Below are 14535 nucleotides of genomic sequence, written 5' to 3'. Positions count from 1 at the left end.
ACTTTTTTATATAATGTCTTGATACCATTAAACCAGAGGATGTTGTCAAATCCTCTCCCCAAAATATCTTGTGAGAATGAGTTTGTGGCAGTTCCGGCACTCAAGGTCTCTGTTAATAGGAGAATAAAGACTTTTTTTTTGAGGTGTGTTAGAGAAAGCAAAAAGAGCAGAAGCAAGCCACCTTAGGTCTGGTTGGTGACTTTGTTCTGCATTGCATCCCTGAAATGAATGAGCCCACAATTCTTTTGAGTTTTTCCTCCAGTTTGATTCACAGATGTATCGTGAATAAAGAGCTGAGAGAATGTTGTCACCTTACATGGGGCCTTGGAGTGCCTACTATTACCTTTTCTTCTTGTATCTGTAATTGCCAGATACTTAGTTCTTAGTTTCTAAAACCAGAAGGTACCACTGTGATCTAGTCTTGTGCATAACAGGCCATAAAAGTTCCCTGAAATAATTCCTCTTTCAACTAAAATTTAATAGTCGCTGAATGCCACCTTATTATTCGTTAGATAGAACTTACGGCTTGTGAGATTCTATATTGGTGGGGCCTCAGGGTGCAGGAAAAAACCTATTGTGTAATATCACTGCTTCTCTGGTTCATAAATTCAGAATCTCTCATACATGCTGGAGAGGGTTTTCAATAATGTTAACAGAGTTTATGCAGGGGGCAATTTGTGGTTTCTTCCATAGCATGTTTTCCTTCATATTTGTTTACAAGCTCCAAGTGAACAATGGAAGACTACAGGGATAGGTGAGGTGGTGTTAAAGAGCTGTAACATGGGTTCTGTTGCATCAATAAAAGCTTGAATAGCACATTGGTAGTTCTGAATTAATTTTAGTTCTGGAAATAGTTAAGAACAGAAGAGCTATTAATTACTGGTCTTAATTTTCTGTAACTATTTGTAAACCATACTCTTGGCTTTTATAGTTATATTTTGAACTTACCGAGGGTTCTTGCTTTTAAATTGTAGTAGCTTCATTCTAGTTAACCATCATGGCGGCCTCCTTTTTTCCCTGATTGAAATCTAAAATCGCTTTTGTGAAGGTAGCTGTTGGTGTGCTTTTTTTAGCAACCGAATTGCAGTATAGGCTGTCATGATTTTGTGCAGAACAGTCACAGATTCAACTGCTTTGTGTGTAACACTAAGTAATGCATCAAAGTGGCAGTTCCTTTCACTTTTCTAACACCAAAAAACGTGAGCGTTGACTGCATATCCATTATAGGTGTCTGTACTGAAGAATCTTAAAGAAAAATTGACTTCTTCTTTGAGTGCTTGCTCATATCCATTCCAATTAGGTGCGCGCGCGCTGGTTGCACATTCATTGGAAGATTTTTACCCTAGCAACACTTGGTGGATCGGCTGGGCGCCCCCTGGAGTGGCACTGCCATGGCACCGGATATATACCCCTGCTGACCCATCCGCCCCTCAGTTCCTTCTTACCACCTATGCCAGTCATTGGAACAGTGGAGTGCGGTTTTACTGACCTCCACCTCCCTAGCTACTCGTAGTTCTCTAGTTTATTTTTTTGTGTATATACTTCAAAGTTATATAGTTTTAGTTAATTTTTATCGTTCATAGTTAGTGTATAGTTAAGAGGAGTTCGGGGATTAGCCCCTTCCCCGCAACCGGTGCCGGGGCCCATGCCTGGTTCACTGGGTTTCAAACCTTGCCTGGCCTGTCATAAGCCGATGCCAACAGGAGATCCACACGACTCCTGCCTTAAGTGCCTCGGGAAATCTCACCTGACAGGTAAGTGTCACATTTGCAAGGCTTTTAAGCTGAGAACAAAAAAGGAGTGGGACTTTCGGCTAAATCAGCTCCTCATGTAGGTGGCTTTTACCCCTCCACCTTTGGCACCGAGCGCTGGTCAGTCGGCGGGCAGAAGGGCCTCCTCGGCATGTACTGCCAAGGCCTCTCGGCACCAGCTGTTGCTGGCACCGAAGTCGACTCGGCACCGCTTCCTCTCCCCGAGGTCGGGAGAGCCTAAGACTCCTGCTTCCGTGTCACCTGCACCGCATGTAGAGAGCTTGTCTAAGTCAGATTGCCCGGCACTGACACCTGCCACGGCACCAACGACGTCGGCACCGTCGATTCCGGTCCCACAAGGGCCGTCGAGTCCGGTGTCTGTCAGATCTCCAGCACGAGCCGTGGTTGAGCTTGCTGTTCCATCCACGCCTGAGACATTCTCAACAGCGAGGGATCTGATTGCCATGACAGAGTTGACACTGCCTCAACCCCTGGCACCACCGGTGCAGGTAATACAGTCTATCGGCAAGCCTGCCTTGATAAGACTATCCTCTCTCCACACAGCAGAGCAGCACCGTTCACAATCGCGGTCCTGCAGAGGTTCTAGGTCTCGTTGGCGCTCCCGCTCCTGACATCGCTCGCAGTCCCAACACCATTCTCCTCTGTACTGGTCGCACTCGTGGCACTGTTCAGTATCCCGTTCGCCGGCCTGCTACTCTCGGCACCGTTCCAGCTCCCGGCACCGCTTCAGGCACCATGACTCCTGTAGCCGCTCCTGACGTCGAGCCTCGATATCTTGGTCGACCTGCCGGCACCACTCTGGTCGCGGGTCCCGATCTCGTTCCCGGTACCGGTCCCCGGTGCTGAGTAGAGCAAGGTCCGCTAGAGGCCGAGACTCTGCCCAGGGCTTCTCAGCCCCTCCATGGCCAGCCAGACATGCATCAGTGTCGTCCCACGCGGACAGCTCTTATGCACAAGACTGTTGTTCTGATGTGCCCACCAGCATCTTCCAAGAGGCCTAGGACCAAGGACCCCATCAGTGGTCTTTCTGGACACCTTGGATGTACCAGTAGTTCCGTCCTGCTCTGTCTCATCAAAGCACAAGCTAGAGGCGACGGTTAGCCGTCCCCCTCTGACTGCTGCGGAGGAAGCCCCAGTTCACCCACCAGACTCCCAGGTTCCACTGGAACAGGAGGTCGCCCAAGAGCAAGAGGCCACACAGGACCTGCTCGTCGCTGGCATCTCTTCCTCTTCTCCAGATGAGGCGGTGGCAGGAACATCCTCCTCGGCCCTCCTCCAATCGACCTGAGAGCCCATCAGGACCTCCTAAGGAGGGTAGCACTCAATATGAACCTCCAGGTGGAGGAGGTCCCAGAGGTAGAGGACCTGGTAGTGGACATTCGATCGGCGGATGCCCCCACTAGAGTGGCCCTACCGTTTATTCGGACCATCCAGGCCAATACCGACACTATATGGCAGTCTTCAGCCTCCTATCCCTCCTGCAGCCAGGGGAGTTGAGCGTAAATATATGGTGCCCTGTAAAGGGTACAAATACTTGTATGTCCATCCTTCTCCCTGCTCACTAGTCGTCCAGTCTGTTAATGAGAGGGAATGCCATGGCCAGCATGCACCAGCCCCGAAATCGAAGGAAGCTAGGTGAATGGACTTACTCGGCTGCAAAGTGTACTTGGCAGGTGCCCTATAGCTCCGGGTGGCAAATCAACAAGCCTTGCTTAGCCACTATAATTATAACACCTGGGTGGCGGTGGGTAAATTTACGGAGCTTCTCCCTCAGGACTCTCACCAAGAGTTCGTTGCCCTCTTGGAGGAAGGGAAAAAGGTGGCCAGAACTTCCCTCCAGGCCTCTATGGATGCAGCAGATTCAGCAGCCAGGACTCTGGCGTCGGGTGTTGCCATGAGGCACATCTCATGGCTTCAGGTTTCAAGCCTCCCACTGGAGCTGCAGTATACCATTCAGGACTTGCCATTTGATGGTAAAGCTCTCTTCTCAGAAAAGACCTGACCCCAGGCTGCAAAGCCTGAAGGACAACAGGGTCATAATGCTCTCTTTCAGCATGCATACACCGGTGACCCAACACAGGCCTTTCTATCCCCAGCCTCACCGCCCATACTCTGTGCCTAGACAAGACAGGACTTTGGCAGGCGGTGCGGCCGAGGTGGTCGCAGACGACCATCAGGACCTCAAGGGGGCCAAAATCAAGGTCCCTTGAAACCACCACCAGGACCAAAGATGAACTTTTGAAGGTGCGGCAGAGGGCGGCGTACCAGTTACAGGCCAGAATCCCTCTCCTCCCTTCTCCAACCGTCTCTCCTACTTCCTCCCAGTGTGGTCCTAGTTAATTTCAGATCGCTGGGTCCTACGCATGGTGGAGTATGGGTACCAATTCCAATTTATTTCAACTCCGCCCTCCAACCCTATTCCTCTTCAGAGACCCCTCTCACGAGCAGTTCCTCTTGCAAGAGGTGTGGACGCCATTCAGGTTGTTTAAGTTACCTGTTTTTTCTTTCAAATTAGTTTCTCTCAGCTACTTTTTCTCATTGGAGGGTTGTAACCTCTTTGCATTCATTTTCCTATTGCCTTGTGCAGTTTCTGCACTAAAGAAGTCTTAAAGTGTGAAGTGAAGAAATCTTTGGCCTTGGCTACACTCACACTTTACAGTGCTGCAACTGGGGTGTGAAAAAACACCCCCTGAGCGCTGGAAGATACAGCGCTGTAAAGCGTCAGTGTAATCAGGGCAGCAGCGCTGGGAGCGCCACACCCGTAAGGGATGTGTTTTACATGCAGCGCTGGGAGAGCTCTCTCCCAGTGCTGCCGCTCTGACTACACTCACACTTCAAAGTGCAGCTGCGGCAGCGCTGCCAGGGCAGCGCTTTGAAATTCCAAATGTAGCCATACCCTTTTATCCCTTTTCAACTCTCTCCTGGAGCACAGAACATTGACTAGTCAACACTGAGACATTAACAAAGAAAGTGAGGTTTTTTGTAATGAAGGCAAAAAAATCTAAGGGCACGTCTGCGCTATAGTGTCACAGCTACAGGGCTGCAGCTATATTGCTATAGTGTAAATGCTTCCTACGTCAACAAAGGTTTTTTCCATCAGTGTAGGTAATCCACCTCTCTGAGGGGCAGTAACTAGGTTGACAGAGTTCTTCCATCAACCTAGCTGCACCTATAGTGAAGGTTAGGTCAACCTAACTACGTTGCATAAGGTGTAGAAATTTTTCACAGCCCTGAATAATGTAGCTAGCTGGCTTAAGTTTTAGATGTAGACCAGGCCTGAGACATTGATCTCTTCCAGGTACAGTTCTGAGTTGGAGAATACCTCCTCCAAGCCCACTCTGCCTTCCTTCAAAACATTCAGCAAACATGGTGCTGAGAATGATTGATTTGTTTATACACTATATTTCCTTCACCTCCAAAATGCTTTCCTTACTCTGTAGCTCAACAGTGGTGATTTTCTTTACTCTTTCTTTATCAGAGAGAAGAGTGAGGAGAATTTTATTTCAGGATTAATGCCTCCTATACTGGATCTGCTTTTGTAAAAATTCCTTAGCTACTGCTTTAACATTGGCTTCTTATGTTCTCTACTTCAAAGATGCTGCTGCCTTGTACTGTTGTATGCCTTAGTACTTCTGCTTTATGATGGATCACATTCTTTTACTATAAACGTCAGTCTTGACATCACACCATGCTTCAGATTCCTACAGAGATTCTGTAAACTCAAATGTGAAGAAAGCAAGAGGGAGGACTACTTTGGTTATTTAAGTAACTAATCTGAGGAGATCCATTTTGCCCAACCACCTATCCTATTTGCTTTCAAGTTCTCCAAATAATTCAGTTTGGAAACTTGTGAACCAGGCTTGCTATATGTTGATAGTGCTGTGATGCATCTTTTCAGGGAATTAGCAGCTCCTATTTTAAATTTTACTGCTAAAAAGAGTGCCTCTTAAGTAAGAGAAAGTAAGACTGTGCCTAAATTAGGGAAATATACGCTGTTAAACTATATTGTTATAGCTATACATGTGCAAACTTCCATAATCTAGACAAAACGTAGTTTGGAGATATCCCAATTTACAGGTAAGCTGACCTATATTTTCATGTGCTTTTATTTCTTTGATCTCAGTACTGAACAGTATGTTATTTAAAATGCTGACTTGAATTGTGAGCTTCCACTCAAGTGTCAAGCCTTTGTTTCAGAATTTGACAGGCATCTAATGGTATAATGTTAACTACAAACTCTGATAGTTTTTGAGCTGTGTATGGGGGGAAAAGACCATCTCCTGAAAGAGGGAAGAAAATACTTATAATACAAAATCCTCTAAATATTAATCTTTTATGTCTTTTAGAAACTCTTGGAAGCTCCTTTCAGACTTGACTCTGATCTGACTCATTTTTTTCTGTTTAACTCTTTAAAATATTTCTTCTTTTACCCTGCTTTATGGATATAAATTGTAATACTGGCTTTAAATTACAGTATATGTTGGAGGTATTCATTTTTATATTAACATGTTTGACTAAATGACAAATCAGTAATTTGATTTATTCACAGAGTAAAGTTACATCTAAAAATGTTGTTGTGTTTTTTTTAATTTTTTCCTTTTTTTTCTTAAAACTTATTTCCCAGTATGTAGTCCAACCAGGCTTTTCTCACTGTCATAGTCCTAAAATTGAATACCCACTTCTGAAAACTTGCCTGGCTTTTGCAAAGTACAAAGCTGAAACAGTTTTGGTACTATCATATTTTTATGGCCTCGCATGAATTTGTGGTGTGGGAACTATAGATGTGGCAGACTTGATTATATAGGGGATGTTTCTGTCAAATGCTCTAAATATCTTGACATCCATGAAAGTGCTCAAAACTAGGAACATTTTAATGTATGCAAAGTAAAAATACCAACTTTCTATTCTTGCAACATAATTATATCAAAAGTCTGCAACTTCCTGTTTTTGAAACTATGATGAATCTGTTACTTTGTTTGAAATGTGTTTATTTCATTTGTGCAGGCAGGATATAACGTACTTTTTGCTTAATTTGACAAACAGCTTAGACTTGAGAGATTGCATAGCTTTTTTTTTTTTGCAAGAGCTCTGGTTATTTGTGTGTTAATCAGTGTTGTATTAATGGCAACTAATATTCATGACTTTACTAAGTAGATTAGCAGGTACAGAATGTATTTAGTGGTATACTGATCCATTAGTTTCAAAGGAACTCAGAGTGCATATAGTCACACATGGTAAATAACACTTCACAAGTGGCTTGATACTAATATATTGCACAAGATGCTTTTGCTAGGCTGCTGGTTTCTAAAGAAACTAGTATGTACTTGTTCAGCATATGATCCAACATTTATCTTAACTGAGTCAGACGACTTTGGGGGTAGAAACTACTCCAAATATACAAAAGAGTTTGTATAGTGGTGAATACAGTTGGTGACGTGCTAAAACGCTGTACTTATAGGTGGAGCTGAAGGTGGTGCCTACACTTAAGATTGCCTAATGGCAATGTTATAAGACCCAGTTTTCAATTGGCTTGTAGTTCTGTCAAATCTTTTAACAATTATGGCTGAAATTTTCCTTGCCTGGCATCTGCCTGAGACTTGACTTTTTAAAATTTTCAATTGAAACAGGTTAGGGGGAAATGAGTATCAGTTTGCCTGTGTTAAAAATTCTTACCACCATTTCGTTGACTAGCTCTTGCAACTGCTGGATTCTGGTCAGGGACTCAAATTTGGGAAGGGGGCTGCGTTTGTGTCAGATGTACCTTTTGCTGCCTCTTTAGAAGTCCACCAAAATTTGGCAGTTATGCTCCGAAAATGTTGTTGGCATGTGCTAACAGCATGTTTCAAAGTTTATAAACCTCTGAAAATGACCTTCGCAAATGAAAAAGCGTGGGCAACCATAGCTATAAGTGGAGCATACAGGAATACTGATAAATAATTCTAAGTACTGTATTATAAAACAGAGTTGTAGCTGGTTAATATGTTAGCTGTCTCTCTTATGGGTGTATGTAAACCTTGCATAGGTCACTCATTTTTACCTTTGTAGCTAAGTCCAAAATGGACATAATACCATTACACAGCTTGATGTAGTTGCACCTTCTGAGGGACATAGCCAAGTACAGGGTAACAATATGATGTGAAGTCTTTTGGCAGATCAACAAGGAAATGAACACAGTAAACTCTTCATGCATTTTGAATCTGGCAGTCTGTTTCCATATTATATTGCTCCTCTCTATTTAACCTCCTTAAATGAATATCCTTTTTTTAGACTGCTCATAATTGATTATATAAGATCTTAATTATTTGGATGTGCCAATATGACTTTACTGTATGTTCATGAGGCACTAGTAGGTGACATAGCTTGATGCTGTGTCCACGGGGAGGGACAGACATTGCTAATATCCAGAGCAGAAGGATGAGAGGAGATGGAGCTAGAAACTTGTGAGTGATTGTGTATGGTAAAGTTTTGGAAATGTCCGTTGAGCGATGTACATACAACTTAAACATAATTTGTCATTCCAAGTTTAGTAAGTTTTCCCTGCCCTGAAGAGAGTGCATTATTTTAGGTTGTGAAATCTAGACATAGCCCAATAGTTCAGGAATGGAAGAGTGATGAGATTTGGTGGAGGAGGAAGAAAGAAGGGATGATTTATTGTTGGATGAATGGAAAATTTTATTCCAGACCCCAAGTGTCTTAAGTTCCGTTGACTTTTGATAGACTTGGTCTCTTAAGTGATGCAGGTGCTTTTGAATATTTCTCCCTAAGGAGGAGAGAACAAAGGTGCTTATTGGAGATGGCTTGAATTGTATAGAGCAGCATGACAAAAGGAACAAAGTGAAAACAGGAGAGAAACTAAAGTAATGTGAAAGGATTGGGAAGAAATGAGAAGATGATAGGGAGGCAAAACTACCTGAGACCTTAAAGTAGAGCAGTATGAATTTGAATTTGATAGCTTCCTTAAATTTAAGGGATTCAAAAGGGATATATGCATGTGGAAGGGGATTCAATAGTTTTATTGTACTCGTTAGGAGGCAATTCCACTTGGAATTACTTTATTGCCCCTGTTCAGAATGTGGAGGTGACAGAACTGCGGTGGATATATTTCAATGGATAATTGATATCTACAGTGAAAAGTGATCAAATTACAATGCATATGCTGATCTCTGGGTAGCTAAAATCATTTTCTTGTATGTTTCTGATTTCCTTACTCTTGTCTGATAGTTTATCAGACAATTGTAGCAGTAGTTGCAAATTTAAATATATCTGACTTTCTCTAGGGACCATGATAACATTGCTTTTATACATTAGAACAGTGGGAAGTAGTATAAACTGAGGAAGTGGCCGTGATTGCATAGCAACACTGCCTTGAATTGGAGCTTCAGAAGAATGGAAAGAATGGCCTTACTGTTACTATGGCAAAGGAAAATTATATTCTTTAGGGATTTATGTGAATGTAGGCTGACAATTGGACTAGAATATACAACACACTCAAAACAGTTAAACTGCAAGTGAAATTCTGGTTTCTAACTGTTATAATTGGTTGGTAAGATGCCAAGTCAAAACATTTTTAATGGCTTTCTTTTAGTAGCTGTCCTTCCATGGTACAATCTGCTTTGTTTTTGCAGATTCTGTGATCTGTTAGTTACAGATACTTGTAATTCTAGTGCTTAATATGTCTTCTCTTCTCCTTTTTAGTATTCCCTATAACCACATGGGATGGCTGGGCTTACTTCTGTCAGCAAGACACACACACACAGCTGGCTCATTCCTCTTGAATTATCTAGCAAGGGAAATGGGCCTAGCCCCATAGCATTTACTTCAAATCCTTCCCCCTAAGCAGGTTTCAGAGCTTAGGTTTCGACCAGAGTGCAAACATTGACACTGCTTTGGTTTAGCCCCATAGAGTCCAGGTCAATTGACACAGTCTCGCGCTCCAGGTTTTTTGCAATGTAGATGTTGCAGATTCTGTGATGATGTGGAGAAAGTTAGGGTATGGCTACACTTGCAGCTGTACAGTGCTGGGAGTTAAACCTGTCTTCGTACAGCTGAGTAGGGAAAGTGCTGCAGTCTGGCCACACTGACAGCTACCAGTGCACTGTCGTGGCCACATCTGCAGCGGCATTGGGAGCGGTGCATTATGGGCAACTATCTCAATGTTCAAGTGGCTGCAATGTGCTTTTCAAAAGACGGGTGTGGGGTGGAGTGTGACAGGGAGTGGGGGGAGAGTGGATTTTTGGAGCTGACATCATGTCAGCAGCTGCCTTGCAAGTTCCGACCCCCTCCCTCCCTCCTCTCGCTCACTGAAAGCAAACAGCTATTTGTTTTTTCCTCACAGACCAAATAAGCAGCCATGCTGAAACAGACCCCTCCCCCCGCACACCGTGCTGCTTCTCTCCTCAAACCCCCTCCCTCTCCCTCTCTTCAAGCAAACACTAGCTGTGAAAGGGAGCACCCTGCCTGCCTCTGCTCATTCACAGCAAACACTAGCTGTGTTTGTGTTTTTGATAAGCAGCTTCGGGAACCCAGAGTTCACAACAAAATAGAGAGGCATCACAACAAAACAAAGAGAGTAATCTTTACTTAAAAGGATTATGGGAAGCTTCCGGAGGTCAGCTAAAGCATACTAAGATTATTCTCTGTTTACACTGGCACCCCAGCGATGCAGCAGCAGCACTATTCTCTTTATTCCTCTCGTCGAGGTTGAGTACAAGCAGCGCTATAGCCAGGGAGATAGAGCGCTGTATGTGCCTTGCCAGTGTGGACGAGGGGTGAGTTACAGCACTATAAAGCCACCATCAGCGCTGTAACTCTTAAGTGTAGCCTTAGTGAGTTGTAGAAAACTATGACTGTCTAGGCTTTTAGATGGTTTGCATTTTAACTACAACATTCTTATGCTGATGTATAAGTGAAATACTTGTAGCTTTCATGCTGACAAAGCTATATTTGGAGGGCTTGTTCTAATAATATACTTTTAGATTTAGTTTTGTTTGAATTATGGGGTTAAAAGAAAAGGATGTTGCCTATAGTGTCTGTGGCCTTGGCTACACTTGGAGGTCTGCAGCGCTGGGAGTTACAGCTGTCTTACAGCTGTGTAGGGAAAGCTCTGGAGTGAGACAGGAGCAAGGACTGGTTCGACTACAGACTGAGCCGGTGCCAAATGACTGTGGAGTGTGTTTTTGGCCTTTTAAAAGGGCGGTGGCGATCTCTATGGGAAGCTAGACTTGGGGGAAAGCAGCATCCCTGCGGTTATATCCGCGTGCTGTACCCTCCATAATATTTGTGAAGGGAAGGGGAAACATTCAGTCAGGCATGGACCTCTGAGGTTCAGCGCCTCTAGGCTGAATTTGCACAGCCAGAGAGCAGGTCTACTAGAGAGGCCCAGCACAGGACATCAAGGATTAGGGATGCCTTGAGGGAGGAATTTGAGGCTGAAAACCAACAGTAATGTTTGGTGCCTTGCACGGGAGTGAAGTGCAGTGGTTACAATGTTAGTAGGAATCTGTTTTTCCTAAGCTGATTTGCAGTGCCAGTTTCTTTCCTGGGCTAAAGTATCTTTGACTTTCTGCAATAATAAAGACTGTTTGTTTTCAAAGCCAAGAATTCATTTATTGAAAAGAAAATAACTTTATTGACAGACACACAACATTTTGGGAACCTAAAAGGACAGGGGTGTGTGGTGGGGAACTGTACAGTCACAGGTTTGAATATGTCCTGTCTGGAGTGCTGTGCAATGACTGCTGCACTTCAGGATGCCTATACTGCATGGTGATGGGGGTTGAGTGCAGAGGGTAAGGGTCATAGTTCTCAGATCTGGTTGGTGAACGTACAGGTGTTGGAGACAGCTGGTGGAGGTAAGAACCTGGATGCTGGGGAAGGGAGTTTGGAGCTGACATTGGGACACAAGGGAAAGAGCTTTGGGGTGTGGGGGGTGATGCAGTAGTGCTCTGCCTGCATGGCTACGAGTGCTTGGATAGAGTCCACTTGGCGCGCCAGGATGCTTATCAGCTGCTTTGTGCTTTTCTTCCTGGCTGCTGCGTTTCTCTGGCAGATCCTGCTTTCCCTTTCCCTCCAGTCCTGCAGCTTTTTATTCTCTCTGGCCATAACTGTTTGCAGCAGGTCATCTTTGCTTTTTCGTGGCTTCTTCCGCAGGTTTTGGAGTCTTTGAGCTGCTGTTAACATGGGCAGCTGAGAACTCAAGGTCGCTTGTGGAAAGGAAAAAAAGGCAACAGTTAACAGAGGCAGCATTGTTTATATCTGAGACAGTTTATTCCCACACAGTGAAGGAGTTTAGTCTTCACTTTAGCATATTTTTCCCATACCAAAGAGAGTGCACATAACCCACAGGAGCCCTGAAATGGTGAGTAAGGGGGACTGATTGCTTCAGGGCTGTGCTGGGGTTTCTGTGCATTGGGGAAAGCAAACAGCTGCAGGGGGCACCTACACTGAACACTCTCCCAACATTTTCCACAGGAGTTAATCCTGGAAGATATCTCGCTGCTGCAGGTCACCTGGGAAGAGCGGGAGGGTCTTCTACAGCAATGCGGATTCCGCCCTGGCCCCTATGCAGCTTGCCTGTGTGCAGCCATGGTCCCTCAACCCCTCGCGGCACAGTGGCGTGTACACGTTAGCCTAACTGGGACAAGGACCACAGTGGCTCTCCCTATAAACTTGCGCAGGCGCATTGCCCACGCTCTGGCTGAAACTTTTGAAGAGATTACCGAGGCCGATTACTGCGACGTGATAGACCACATCAATGGGCTATTCCACATCTAGGCATGCATGCATGCAGCCCTAACCCTCCCTCCTTTCCTGAATCATTTCTATCCTGAAAATAAAAGCCGCTTACCGGGAACCCGCTCCTCTGCTTGTCCTTCACCAAGTACCAACTGCTGCGACTAGCTCCCTTCCTCTTGGCTTGAGAAGAGCTCCTGGCTGCATGCCTCCTGGGACTCCAGGGTTTCTACCCCCACCCCAGTACCCCCACTCTGTTTCCTCCTCCTCCTCCTCCACCTCTCCCCCGCTCTGAAGTGTCCGTTGTGGTCCTCGGATTGATGGTGGGGTCACCCCCAAGTATCGCATCCAGCTCTTTGTAAAAACGGCAGGTCATGGGGGCAGCACCAGAGCGGCGGTTTCCCTCATGGGCTTTGCAGTAGGCACTCTGCAGATCCTTCACTTTAATCCTGCACTGCACTGCGTCCTGGTCATGGCCCCTTTCCAGCATGGCCTTGATATCTGCCCATATGTATCATAATTCCTATGGCTGGAGCGCAGCTGTGACTGCACAGCTTCCTCCCGCTAACACTGATGAGGTCCAGCAACTCGCCATTGCTCCATACTGGGGCTCGTTTGGTGCTTGGAGGCATGGTCACCTGGAAAGATTCACTGATTGCACTCCACACCTGGCTGAGCAAACAGGAATGGGATTTTTAAAATTCCACGGGGCATTTAAAGGGCAGATCACCTGAGGCTAGGGCAGTAGAGTGCGAACTGATGAGCAGAGTGGCTGAGCAGGCATTCTGGGATACCTCCAAATACCTCTGGAGGCAATAACAGCGCTTTTGGTGGCCACACTGGCAGCGCAGTGCTGCATCACCAGTGCTGCAGTCGTTATTCCCCAGGCAGAAGTGGAGTACATGCAGCGCTGTAGCCAGGGAGATACAGCGCTGTATGTGCCTTTCAAGTGTTTACGGTGAGTAAGTTGCAGCGCTGTAAAGCCGCCACCACCAGCCCTGCAACTCTCCAGTGTAGCCAAGGCCTGTGAAGCCAGAAGTAAACAAGGGACTATTCCCCATTGTTGTTCTAAATGACTGTTCCCCATTGTTGTTCTAAATGACTGTTTTGTGTAATCTACAGGTTCATTCAGCTTCTAGGTGGCAAGTAAGAGAGCCTGTGAAGTGCATAAAGAATTTACTTTTCACTTAAACAATAGAATTGATTTGTATACTCAAATAGGTGCTTGTCCACTGATGCACAAACAACCAATTGACTTTTTAAATTCCAAAAATGGTGCAGAGTTTATTTTTAAACTTCAACAATGGTGGTGTAGGACTGGCATAGCAAAACTATAAAAGCACTGATGTGTTGTCTGAAGGGGCAATGAAACTGTCTAAAATACTTGTACAATTTTGGAATATTTATCTAGAAAACCAGCTAAAACTCATGTGATTTGACTGAGATAGAGTAATAGTGTAAATGCTAATTCCTCCAGCGAATATTTAGATAAGTTATAAATGTCCTCCCCAAAAGAATGGGGGTTAATATGTATTATCACATTAATGACATGTATCCATGATTCATAACAAGTGTTCCCTCTGATATGCTGTTTGCCCACGTCCGTATCAAGCCATTACCAGAGATTGCCAAATGATACTTCACCGTTTTAGATGTATTGTCTACTCTAATTTGGATGAAATACTCCTGAGTTTATATCATTTTATGAGTTCCGAAAATAACTCTGCGAAAAACAGTTTGATAGATGACAAATATTTAACTTACTGCATTAAACAGTGTATTGTATGTATGTGTCTTGTGCACATACATAAATTCTGTTTTTCTGCAGTCATACTTTGTCACAGATTATGATCCGACAATTGAAGACTCCTACACCAAACAGTGTGTGATAGATGAGAAAGCAGCACGTTTGGACAGTAAGTTTTTTTTTTTTTAAAAGCATAATTAAATATTGATATTTAAATGGTCTGTAACTGTTTGTTTGAACTTGAATTTTAAGAGGATGGTACTGGCTGAAATTGTATTGTGCTAT

General features: G+C 44.5%; 1 protein-coding gene across 2 annotated transcripts in view; it reads left to right on the top strand.

Moving 5' to 3' along the window:
* The window catches only part of RRAS2 (RAS related 2), a 92583-nt gene that overhangs the window by 53422 nt on the left and 24626 nt on the right, over positions 1-14535 (top strand). For both annotated transcript variants that reach the window (XM_030560446.1, XM_030560447.1), the window contains exon 2: positions 14332-14419. In XM_030560446.1, coding sequence (XP_030416306.1) covers positions 14332-14419 — 88 coding nt within the window. The remainder of the gene's footprint in view (positions 1-14331; positions 14420-14535) is intronic.

This window comes from Gopherus evgoodei, chromosome 4 (assembly GCF_007399415.2).
Source record: "Gopherus evgoodei ecotype Sinaloan lineage chromosome 4, rGopEvg1_v1.p, whole genome shotgun sequence".
NCBI lineage: Eukaryota > Metazoa > Chordata > Testudines > Testudinidae > Gopherus > Gopherus evgoodei.
This window is presented reverse-complemented; position numbering and strand designations above follow the sequence as displayed.